Source organism: Chenopodium album, chromosome 5, assembly GCF_948465745.1.
Source record: "Chenopodium album chromosome 5, dcCheAlbu1.1, whole genome shotgun sequence".
Lineage (NCBI taxonomy): Eukaryota > Viridiplantae > Streptophyta > Magnoliopsida > Caryophyllales > Amaranthaceae > Chenopodium > Chenopodium album.
Genome location: NC_137838.1, coordinates 77,447,099 through 77,459,431, shown reverse-complemented (window position 1 = coordinate 77,459,431; position 12,333 = coordinate 77,447,099). Strand labels below are relative to the sequence as shown.

At 36.9% G+C, this 12,333-nt stretch overlaps 1 protein-coding gene across 6 annotated transcripts; it reads right to left on the bottom strand.

Moving 5' to 3' along the window:
* Positions 1-2,909: 2,909 nt before the first annotated feature.
* On the bottom strand, positions 2,910-11,933 carry LOC145632373 (E3 ubiquitin ligase PARAQUAT TOLERANCE 3-like). Of its 6 annotated transcripts, none has more exons than XM_081684734.1 (15): positions 10,938-11,933; positions 9,961-10,060; positions 9,666-9,747; positions 9,410-9,582; positions 9,225-9,295; positions 9,022-9,087; positions 8,772-8,928; positions 8,229-8,377; positions 7,383-7,547; positions 6,989-7,303; positions 6,601-6,687; positions 6,168-6,462; positions 5,061-5,183; positions 4,764-4,842; positions 2,910-3,875 (listed from the first exon to the last, which is right to left on the bottom strand). In XM_081684734.1, exons 1-15 carry the CDS (start codon positions 11,101-11,103, stop codon positions 3,126-3,128), a joined length of 2,778 nt encoding a protein of 925 aa, XP_081540860.1. In that variant the 5' UTR covers positions 11,104-11,933; the 3' UTR covers positions 2,910-3,125. The 6 variants fall into 6 exon arrangements, with proteins under 6 accessions (XP_081540860.1, XP_081540862.1, XP_081540861.1 ...); XM_081684736.1 differs by having other exon boundaries at positions 2,910-3,869; XM_081684735.1 differs by having other exon boundaries at positions 4,764-4,839.
* Between the last annotated feature and the right edge of the window lie 400 nt (positions 11,934-12,333).

The window sequence follows — 12,333 nt, the reverse complement described above, 5'->3', positions numbered from 1 at the left end:
TGAAGACCCTAAGATTAGAGACATCAACTAGGTTATTTATGATGTTTCCCACATTAATAGTGATCTTAAAGGAGCCATCAGTGCTAGTATTGGCTGAACCAATTACATTGCCATTGAGTTTAACCGCGATCTTGATGTTGGACAAGGGCGCGCATATGGGGCAGGTTGAGGTCACGGTGGGTGAGCAACGGCAAGTTCCTACTATAGCAAGCACGTTCACGGTTAGGCCGTTGATTACTAGGGCGGCATTGGTTTCGGGTAAGGTGGTGGACATGATTAGTAGGGCTAGTGCAAGAGAAACAAAGGCTGATTTTGTTGTGTTTGCCATTGTAATGTTAGTTGTAGGAATTTAGAGTTTGTATTTGGAGTTAGTGTGAGAAGAATGATAGAAATGAAGGAAACTATTTATAGGATAAATATGTGATTGCAATATGCATGCATATGCATATACTTTGTACTCCGTATAAAGTTTGAATAGTACGAGTATGATAATAATAATATAATAATAGTTGAATGATAAATCCGGAAAATGAGGATTTAAGGGATGGGTGTTTTTGTGTTCTTCCCTTAAAATTGTGCAAGTGTACTATGTACGTGTTGTGCAACTTTTGAAATTGATTCGGTGATCTTCTACTACGTATACACCATACATGAGTTGCATGGGGTTTAATTTAATTTTCTTTAAACAAAATGATGAGCAATTAACTTAGTCTGGATCAAGAAATTGGGGAATAAAGCTAAGATATGGATATCTTCTACGTGTTCAGTTGTTCTGATCCGGTGTCTTCCATGCATACGCTCTATTATTGCACTAGCCCTACTAACAAAGTCTAACATAACAAATTCTCAAAGGTATAGGACTTTGGGAATACAAAATGTAATAATAATTATAAAAAAAAAAAAAATGTACGTGATCACAATTCACAACGTCACAATATAAACAATTATTTACGCACATTCATAACAAACTCTCGATATGGATTGCAAGATTTGCAACCTTATCAAATTGCACACTTACACTCTAATTAATAAAGGGAAGAACACAAAATATAGCCATCCCTCAATTCCCCTTTTCCCTCATTAATCATAATGTTTAATATTAAAACATTATTATTATTTGGTAAAGCTAACTAACGAAACATCCCGGAGGCATTGGATGAGATAATATAAAGTAAAAGTATTAACTTGAAATAAACATTAATTACACTGGTCGACGTGTGATTTTACCATGCATTCCCAAATTAATATCATTTTAAAAAACTATTTTAAAGGGTTATCTAACATCCCGTATACTCTTTAGCAAGATGATTATTATTTTCTATTTTTAATTTTCAAACATTATTATGCATAAAATTATTATACAAATTGCATATATATTCCTATAAATAGCTCTCTTAACTACTACCATTTTCCTCACACTTCAACTAAATACAAAAAACTCAACCATACAACAATAAATACATCCTTGCTACATACAATGACAAACACAACAAAATCAACCTTTGTTTCTCTTGCACTAACCCTACTACTCATGTCCACCACCTTACCCGAAACCAATGCCCTAATAATCAACGGCCTAACCGTGAACGTGCTAGCCATAGTCGGAACATGTCGGTGCTCACCCACCGTGACAACTGCTTGTAGAACCTGCGCACCCTTGTCCAACATTAGGGTAGGAGTTAGGCTCAATGGCAACATACTTGCTTCAGTCAAAACTGCCTCGGATGGCTCATTTAGGATCGAAATTCTTAACGTTGGTAACATCTTAAATAGTGTACTTGATATCTCTAGGTTGAGGGTCTTTGTTAACCTTCCCATCCTCGGTTGTCCCATTTATGCCGCGGTTAGTACAGGCAGCCTCGAGGGCATCCCTTTGCTTCAGTTGGGCAGCATCCTTAGCGGAGTTGGAACCCTTCTTGTGCCCGCATTGAGCCTTGTTAATTGATACAATTTGTTGTAACATAATCAATAATTTAACTATTATACCTTAGCTTCTACCAAAACTATACAAAGTTTAAGTATAATGATATTTTGGTAAATGAAACTTGGTAATAGTTTTATGTAATTGATTTTGTTTATGCTTTTGAAAATGTATGTATCTCCTCCCTTAATTGGTAACTAATTAAATTAGTTACTAGTGTTATATGAGGAAAAAGGAGTTTGTTTTGTATTATCTTTACTTTCCTTAATTTCTTTGTACGTGTTTTTAACTTGTAAGATCAATTATTGATTTTCCATGCAAAAAAGATTCTACTACGTATATAAAGAAGGATGTTTATCTGTTTTCAATTGAAGTCCCCTAAACTGTCCATTTGATAGCCGAGTTATGATCAAAATTATAAGCTACAAGCCTACAACCATTACTTTGTACAAAATAGGTGCTCTGCATTTCATAAAGATTTACGGAGTAAAACCCTATTCGTATTTTATTATGGCCTTATTTAATGTTTGGCTATTGGTTAGTTTGACAAGCTGCTTGTACTGGTTTTTTTAGTGAGTAGATGTTTGTTATGATTTGGCTATTGGAGGGCTTTAAAAACCATTTACCAAACAAAATGTTTGAATGTTAGATCAACCAAATGCAAAAGCCAAAAGCGGATAAAGAATTATTTACCAAATAAGGCATATATCAAATCAGATCATATCAAACGGGCAGAGTTATCCAAACCATGCTCACCCGTGATTCTATTTTTTAAATGTTTATCTATCGCTACAAATTTACCAAGGTATAGTTTTACTAGCACACTACATGTAATAATCATTGCATTCTCACCAAAATAAACAACATATTCAAAATCTAGAACGTGGATAACCTTTAGAGGAGACGAGTATAAGCAAAAAAGAAAAAAAGTCCATTCAGAAAAAAAAAAAAAAAAAAACAAACAAACAAACAAACTTTTGACAAAAGATTCTTATGTAAATTGCGTGGATTTCATTGATATTTGATAGAAAGAATGAAGATGGGAAAGGTAAACTTTATTACAAAATCATCAAATCAAAGTTTAAAAAAATAAGAAAAAAAAAAACATAAGATTTCAGTGATGAGTGATTTGCCCAAACAGGGAAAATTGATCCTCGGCCTGCTCACTTTTCAACCTCACAATATCAGTTCCCTAGTATTAAATCTACCTGTGCTTACGATGCCGCCTACCATCTTCCTCATCTACACTCATCCACTCCTCTCGGCGTGGGGGTGATGGCTCATACCTTGAAGGCTTCCTCTTAAAATGCCGCTCATCGTCGCTTGACTCATAATCCATAGCTGCTGCTGCCGCCACACTCTTCTTCCCTGCATCATGATGGTGCCCATTTGCTGTAGATGATGACGCCACTACCTTATGATGGTGGGCATCATGGTCCTTGCTAACGGGCTTAGACTTGGGCTCAGCAGAAACCTTTTGCTTCTTGGAAACCTCCTCATCCGGGAAGCTAATCCTCGAGAACACACTCGCCTTATGTTTCTTGTCTAATGACTGTTGAACCACATCTACAGAAGATGGTGGCTTAGAGGACGGCTTGGAATGACGTTCAGATTTATGGTCATGCTCACGGTGCTCACGGTGTCGTTCATGGTTGTAATCTCGCTCATGGTGTTCAGATTTTCTTTTCAGGGTCGGACGAGGGACTTCCACATCACGTTTAGTTCTGTCAGGTGAAGCCCGTTCAGACCTGTGACTGTGGGAAGTCCGTCGCTGGTGGCTTTCATGGTCACGATCCCGGTCTTGTTCCCGATCACGATCGACAGAAGCCCTTTCCCTTGCCCTCGCTCTCTCCCTCTCCCTCTCCCTCTCCCTCTCCCTCTCCCTCTCCCGGTCCCGGAGACTATCATAGCGGTCTTCACTTGGGGACCTGCTGGCTGGAGGAGGCCTCTGCATCTTTGACAATATAAAACATGTTAATAAGATGCATTTTATGTTTAACCAACACCCCAAATATATAACAACTAACATAGGTAAATAATTTTAATATCAGCTATTATACATTTCAACTTTTTATTTCAGATTTAGACAACACCCATCATCGTATATTTCATAATCAGTCAACCAAAACAAGTTTTTCTTAATAAAACAGCAAACACATTATAGACCTGGTAATTAGAAACAAATTAGGCAAATACAAATTTTTGTCCAACATTCAGAGTAGTCAGGCATATAAACTTTGTAATCCCCAGGAAAATAGTTTACTCGGGTTACTGATTCTTCAAAACAAGCTCACAAGAATTTCGTATTTTTAGAGTAACTAAAATTCCCTGGCATATTTTTAAATTTACTGAAAGACTAAATACAGTAAATAAAAATGTATTCAATCTGAAAAGAATATTATTCAGAAGCATTCCCAAAATTTAAAAAAAAAAAAAAAAAGTCAACCACTTAAAACTAATCATTCAAATTTTTTTCCTTGCAAGCAACAAGGGAGCAATAAAAACAAACAGAAAAAATGAACCAGAAGAGTGGGAATTTACTAAGGTGGGCCTGTGGCTACAGCCCATTTATACAACCACAAATTGAAAAATGTCATCCAGCTCATAAAAGATCGGGACAATCGAGAATAGCCCAACCAAGCTCCCCAACATAAAGACCAGAATAATCCAATATAGGAATAATAGACCACAGGGTTAGAAGAAACCTCAGTTGCCTATACTCGCATTTTTTTCAACTTCAATTTATCAAGCTATAGAAAAAGTTTGCTAGCCAAATTGCAGCCTCCTGATACACTAAAGGCCAAAACCAAAAAGAACAAAGATTGACAACAAAATAACATACAGGTTTTGACTTCATAGGTGGGGGGTTGGCGCTGCTGCTTACTTCTCTGCTATAATCACGATCTCTGGGAAGTTCCCTACTGCAATGAATATTCATATCAGACCAACACACTCAATCAACTCTTCATACATACAAGTACCAAGACTCCAAGAGTTCTCCACACGCAAAAATAGGCTACATAATACGAACTAATACTACACCCTGAAACACGCCTTAAATTTATAAATTGAAATAGCTAACTATTTCCTTATTTGGTTTAAAAACAATTAAATCAAAATAACTTAGACCCGTCCTCACCTCTCAACCCGTCTCTCCATTTCTCGCTTTCTTCTTACTTCAGCCTTCCGAGCCTCAAATTCTTCCCGACTCATCAAAGGTGGCCTGACATTCATGCCCATTCCAAATTCTGCTGCAAGATCCCTGTATATTGAAACACAGCTCAATTTTTTGGTCTTTCACATAATGAAGAGTAATAAAATTTTAAGTGCCAGCTCAACACAAGCAGTTTATTCATGTGCATAAAAGAGACAACACCGTAAGTATAAACTCTATTGCACAAGAACCAATAAAAATCAGCTTCCATATTAATATTACCCCATTTGTCTCTAAAGTGGCTCATGCCTACATCAGAGTAAGATAAATGGGTGTATGCAACCTCACGTCCTCACCCAACAAGGGGAGTTGTTACCATGTATACCCTGAATCTGTAACATGAAAAGTTGAAAACCATCTGCTTTGGAGTACTTTACAATAATAACCAAAAAAATATCCAGAGTTTACTGAGCCATATCAGCTGTTTTTAATAATTGATAGAAGGATGGAATAAAGTCCTCAAATAAAATTAAATAGGCATCATAAATAATGACACATTTTTTCATTCTTATATTCACTGTTCACTTGGCAGACTGCTTTCTTTCTCATTTCTCACTGATCATACATGACAAATTTTGTTTTAATTTTTGGGTTAACAAGTGACCTGTTTTTGTGGAAAAACATTGTTTTTAGTTATATGAAGTTTATTAAATTTTGTGTCAGGAAAATCTATGTTCAGAAATAGAACTTGAGATGAAAATCTAAGTCAGATGCAAAGCAGATGAACAGTGAATTTTGAAGCTCTATCGGAAGATGAGCATGAGAAGCAACAGAATGTACATACAGAGTATATACATACATAGTGAGCTCAAATGAAGAAAGTGTCAAAATTATAACACACACCCACCAAACAGCATCAATGCCATAGTATACATACATACATACACCCAACAAAAAACAAAAACAAAAAACACATTTGTTGGCATGAATACTGCTATTAGCAGAGTCCAATATCAGCAAACGGATAACAGAGCCAAAGACAAGGTAAGGAAATGGTGTGAGAACAAAATATCAACATTCTGCAATTTATACCTTTGAGGAGGAGGAAGCATCGGGGGCATTCCAGGCATCATGAACCCTTGTGCTCCAAAATGGTCTGGAGGCATCATGTTCCCAAAAGGATCTGGAGGGAAAACATTCCCAAAGGGCATATCCATAGGCCCTGGACCATAACCCATATTGTAAGGCATGTTACCACCATGTCCACCAAAGGGGCCCATGAATCCATCCATTGCAGGCTGCATGCCTGGCCAACAGGGATTGAAGCCATTAGGGCCCATGTATCCATCCATCCCAGGAGGCATGCCCATCCATTGCATGTCTGGAGCTGCAAATTATCAAGTTCAAGCCCAGTATCAGAAATCATTACCACAAATACATACATAAAGATAAACAATGACTCAAGAGAAACATCCAGAGTTGTAGCATTAAGAAAGACATGAAAACTAAAATGAAAAGGGTGTACCATTTCCAGGCATAGGCATCTTCTTCTTCTTCTTCTTTTTCTTTACTGGAAGACATGGAAAAGGCAACTGATTAGGATAACAGCCAGCTGCATTTATATACAAAATGTGTGTTATCTACATTTTAATGTGAAAAAATTCTGGAGAAGTGCAACAGGAGCATTTTCACCATAATCACTAGGGCAAAATAAATATAAGCCTCTGTAACACACTGCAAGCCCCCGCCCCTAGCTCCTCACAAATTAAAGAAAAATAAACGACAGCTTCGGACAGAAAAAAAAAAAAGTTGCACAAACCTAGAACATATTACAGAGAGCTAAAAAGCTTTTGTAAAACAAAATATAGTAACAGAGAACAATTTAGACAAAACCAACCAGCTGTGCAATTTACCTGCTTCACCAACAGCCACCTTTTGTTGAACTTCTTCCTCAACAGGTAAAGCACTACCCTGTGACGCAGGTTCCTTCACACTAGCCGACTCATGAGTAGCTTCAGACACGTCTGGAACTTTTGTAATCTTGTCTCTTTCAGAGATATGCTGCTGTGGTTGCGACTGTGAAGTATGGCTAGGCTTAATACCTTCTAAACTCTCTTTCATATTTGAAGTTCCTTCAGTACGTGGAGGAAGCATTTGCTCCCCTTTTGAGGCAGCAGATTGAGTAGGTGATGGAATCCTAGGCTGCGGGCAGCGAGCAGACTCCATATCTGAGGAAATAAGGTAATGAGATCTTTGAAAAAAGACAGGAAAGAATTTGTTCAGCTGAGAAAAACTCAATTTAACTACCTTGAACATGGAGAGCACTCCCTCCATTGTCTGCACTACTATTACCAGACTCTAGTATACGGTTAATGGTATCCCGGAGTGTCTTATTTGGCAGAAGATCATCTGCAAGTATATCTCTTGCCCCACAGACACATATAGACTTTGAGATAATAAAGTCCCTTATACCTGGCCATGATTCAAGGAAAATAAATAAATAAACAATTTTAGAACCTAGAAAAACCAGTATACATCAACTGATCACAAATGGCACCAACACTCAAATCTTTAAGGCTAATTTTATTTGAAAATGTGTCAATGAAAAAACTGCAATATAAGTTAATGCTGTTTATAAAAAGGGTCCACAATTTGCATAGTAAATATTTGCACAGTAAATGTAAATGTTGAGAGCAAATAAACAGGCCATTACATAATACACCATGCTCCAGCACAATGAGACCCAAAGATTATATAAATTACTAGGAGATGCAAAACCAATAACCATCAACTTATTTTCATGTTCCAAAAATATACCATACAGGAGATGCAAAACCAATAACCATCAACTTTTTTCATGTTCCAAAAATATACCATACAATAAACCAAGCACATAAGTACATCAAATTCTATATGACCCCCACTCAAAGATCATTATGCTACTTATATCCTATAATTAAAGAATAAGATTATATCAATAAACAAATTAAAAATAAATAAAAACAAAAACTTGCAATCTGAAGCCAAGGGAGAGCTATTCTTTGAAAATATTTACATTCATCAAACCAACACAAAACTCTAACAATCGTCAAAAACGGCACGCGTCATTATTATGATAATATGAAGGCACTTTACAGTATACAATCACCCTACATTTATCACAGAAACTATTGAAACAACATTTGCTGGTTAACACGGCATCCTTCATCACTTCCTTGCACAACGGGCAATGGAGCTCTGGTGGAAGATCTCCAACAGAACGAGTAGAAGGTAGACCTTCAATTTCTCTCTCGAATGCAGCCCTGTTAAGAGTAAAAGTGCTGTCAGCTCAAGAATTCTGCACAAGATAAGAGCTGCAAAGACAAAATGATAATAAGGACTTGTTTGGTTGACAAACAAATTCATGGGAATTTAGAATTCCTAGGAAATGAATATATGCTCACTTGTTTGGTTGCCAATAATGTAGGAATTGGAACTTCGTAGGAAGTTCTACTTCCCACAAAATGGAGGAATTCACTTACCTAGTCCCCCCTAGGTAAGTGGAACTTCCCATGGGAAGTAGAAATTCCTACATCCAACCAAACAAGTTTTGGGAATTCCTAGGAATTACAATTTCATAGGAATTGAGATTTCATGGGAAATTCTACTTCCTACATCAAACCAAACAAGCCCTAATAGTAATTTAAGTGAGCTTACTCATTTGGTTTCAAGACAGCAGATGTGCCACTTGGCAATGCATAGGAGCCATCCGGTGTAGCTACAAGCATTGACTTGGGAATGCCAGTAGGAGGTTTCACTTTCCTGATGTCAAAATTAGGGTCACCATTTGTAGGGCAGTGCTGAATAAAGTGACCTGATATACAGATTTATTTACAAACAATCAGCATCCACGACAATGTTTAAAATTGAACCACCAACATTAAAGAAAGAGTAAACAACAACTTACCAGGAACCTTACACCTGTGACAGATATAGCCTTGTGGAGGTGTTTTCCTCTCCATACCACCTCGGCCTAATCAAGAGCATGTAATATTAGAACTAAATCATTTACATCACTAAGACTCATCGCCAATAGCAAACAAATTTGTCAAGGCATCAACAATATACTATATACACTAAGCAGGTAAGGATTTATTGCTTTAGACATACCAAAACCTCGACCACCCCCCCTCCCACCTCTTCCAAATCCTCTCCCAGAGCCAAAACCATCACCAGGTTGACTGCATATTCACACATTACTTCACATCAGTACTGGGAAAAAAAGATATCCGGTCACAACTAAAACCCTTTCTTAAATTTTGTAAAAAAAATAAATAAATAAAGAAAAGTCTCACCGCTGCCAGTCAAAACTAGAATTTTCAATTAAAGCCTTAAGCTTGCTGTCCTCGTCAGCTTTACTAGCAGGAACTGAATCCTGCATCGGATTGCCTGATTGTCCTGGTGTCATCTCAGGGATTGTTGCATATAGATCATTTCCAAACTCATCATCCAGTTCTGAAGCTTCAAACTGAAACATATGATCTAACATGTTCGTCATGTATGAATTTTGTAACAACTATAAATATAAACTAAGAAATGCTGGATATATACATCTCCAAACCCTGAAGAATCAGCAGCAAAGTAGTTATTTTTTGCATGTTGCTCATCCTCAACCTTATCCTCCACCTTCGGCCTACAGAACAAAAGCAGATTTCCATCTCAACAGGCGAACAATTGGCCACCTTAAACTCAATTTCTTTTCAATGAAAATTTCAGCACATATATATAACAAAATATAACAGGTAAATATGATGAGCCCTATGGCACTGATACAATATTCATCAGGAAAAGTAGTTATCAACAAAAAATGATTCAAGGTTAAAAAAATAGGAGATTGGATCAATACTCGTCCGGTTGTGTAACAATGGGCATGCGAGGACGTCCTGGTACTCGGCGTATTAGAACAGAAGTGTTTTTTGGAATCAACATCGCTTCATCTAGATACTCTGAAATCGCAGAACAGAGAGACAATCCATGAAAAGCTGCAAAAAGACATAAAACAATACAGCCAAGAACCATTGCCCAACTTTGACCTGACAAAACTTGGCAGCTGTTATTAGTGGGAAGTCAAAAGGCCATCTCAGTTATGTAGCAACGAAACCAAATCCCCAAAATCAAACAGCCTAGACAAAAGTGTGAAATTGCATGGCAAATTGAGCTTGAACCAGAATGTGGTTATAACCTAAACTCAACTATACAAAGAAAACCTAACTATCAGCTATTTGCTTCTTGTTAACAAAGTTAGACATGTCAAGAAATGAACACTTCTTAAGCTTGTAAACAAAAGAAGCAACTAATTAAGCAATTGGGGTACTACAGTCTGATGTGGTTTGGGTATTAAAGACCACCATCCTGCATCAGGAATTGGATCATATGTCCCATTCAACGTCAGCATCTTAGGTATATCGTTATCACCCCTTCACATTTCACCACCTCATCATCCTAATCCTAATTTAACTTGCGGAAATATAGTTCATGCAAGTTGGACTTGAAAAGTACTCGACTACTTGTGACATCATATGAGACTAGCAAAATGAGATAGAAGATCTCATTACGGACTCTAAGTCCAACAAGGACCGGTGTAATTGCGTAAAATCAGAGGCTCACATCAAGACTTCAATTTTAGCACTTAAAAAAATTGCACAAACCTCTGATTTCACACAATCCAGATAAACCTAAAAGCCGGTTTCGAATCCCCAAGAAATAACAGCTTACACAACTACAGGTTCAAAATTGAGCAAGAATGCAATTCAAAAACTTCAAACTAAAATCGTCGAAAGCAATTCAATTCAACTTATAAGCTACACCAGAAAATCAACCAACCTTCATTGGTTTGAGCGTTGGTAACGACGAGGTCAAAATCAGTACCCCTTCCCAAATGCTTTGATTCAAAAATTCTTTCTTTTAAATTGGCAACCGATATGAAATGACCGTCGATTGAAATTGAGTCGTAATCTTTAGCACTTTTAAACTTATAATAAACTGCCATAATTAATTTTTTTTTTCACTTTTCTTTCCTTCAAAAAGAAATCAATCAATCGAACAAAAATTATATCGCACAAAAATGCAATCAAAAACCCTAACTACGGATATTATGAGGCCTTCAAATTCAAAAATAAAGGCCTCTAATTGAACTTCAAACTCAAAATTAACAAAGTACAAAGTAAAAATTTTATCTCTTTGCCGCCTTCAATTCCTCTCCTAGTATACTTCTTCGCTGCGAAGTCCTTTGAAAGCCGCTGCCGCCACTACAATAGCTCAATTCTTGAATTCTGAATTAATAGAAGCAAAATCCAGCTTCAAAGAAGATCAATTAGATGATATTGAATCCAATCAATCATAGATTGAACCGATACGATACGATCTCACAGATCGAAGCCAGAAATCCAGAATTCCTTCATGAAAAAGGAGAAATCATCAACACCGAAGACACCGACTCTTCACAAACCCCGAAAACCGTAACATCTCCGCCGCAAGAACCTCCGATAACAGATTAAACAGCAGGAAAACACGATAAATTGCTGCAAAGAGCCCAGAAATCGAAGAACTTTCTATTAAGCAACGAACTAGAGAAATCTTCAGCGAAAATCCACGAAATACTGCGATTTGGAGAGCAACACAGGAGAATCGGATTGAAGAACAAGTTGATTGGAGGAGTATCAGTGATAAAATTGGATGAAGAAGATTGAAATTTGAGAGAAGGATAGGAATTAGGGTTAGGGTTTGGGTTTACAGAATTGGGGAAAACGAGAGAGAAGTTTGGGGTAAATGAGGAAGAAAATAAAGTGTACGTTTACGAGTTTACGCCCAAACTTGGGATAATGTGGTTATGTGTCGCCATTTATAGTATCAAGTGATGTGAAAGTGAAGTGCATCTTCTTTCTTTCTTTCCCACTTGTTTATCAACTTACCATGTCCAAACCTAATTGAATAAAGGTATGTTCTATTCAATTTAATTTTAGTTCAGTTCAGCTCCTATCAGTTCAATTCAGTTCAGTATAGTTCCTAAATTCTTTCTCTTATTAAATATTCAGTTCAGTTCAGTAAAATAGAACAGGACATAACTCTTTCCTCCATTCTAAATGTCTTCTCAGTTTGAGTATTTGCTAATTCGGGTCGAATTGACTTATGAGAAGTTTTAGATTGGTAGGATAGTTCTTAATTTACTCTAAACAAAATGTTCAAGCCTAATTCATTTTACAAAGTAGAAGTTTTTGTA

What these genes read in the sequence shown, in the direction of transcription:
- LOC145632373 (XM_081684734.1), bottom strand. Translation starts at nt 11,103, where the DNA reads ATGGCAGTTTATTATAAGTTTAAAAGTGCTAAAGATTACGACTCAATT. An exon ending in CAACGCTCAAACCAATGAAG is followed by an intron (nt 10,061 to 10,937) that starts GTTGGTTGATTT and finishes CTGCGATTTCAG; the next exon opens with AGTATCTAGATGAAGCGATG. An exon ending in CACCTATGAAGTCAAAACCT is followed by an intron (nt 3,876 to 4,763) that starts GTATGTTATTTT and finishes ATATTGTCAAAG; the next exon opens with ATGCAGAGGCCTCCTCCAGC.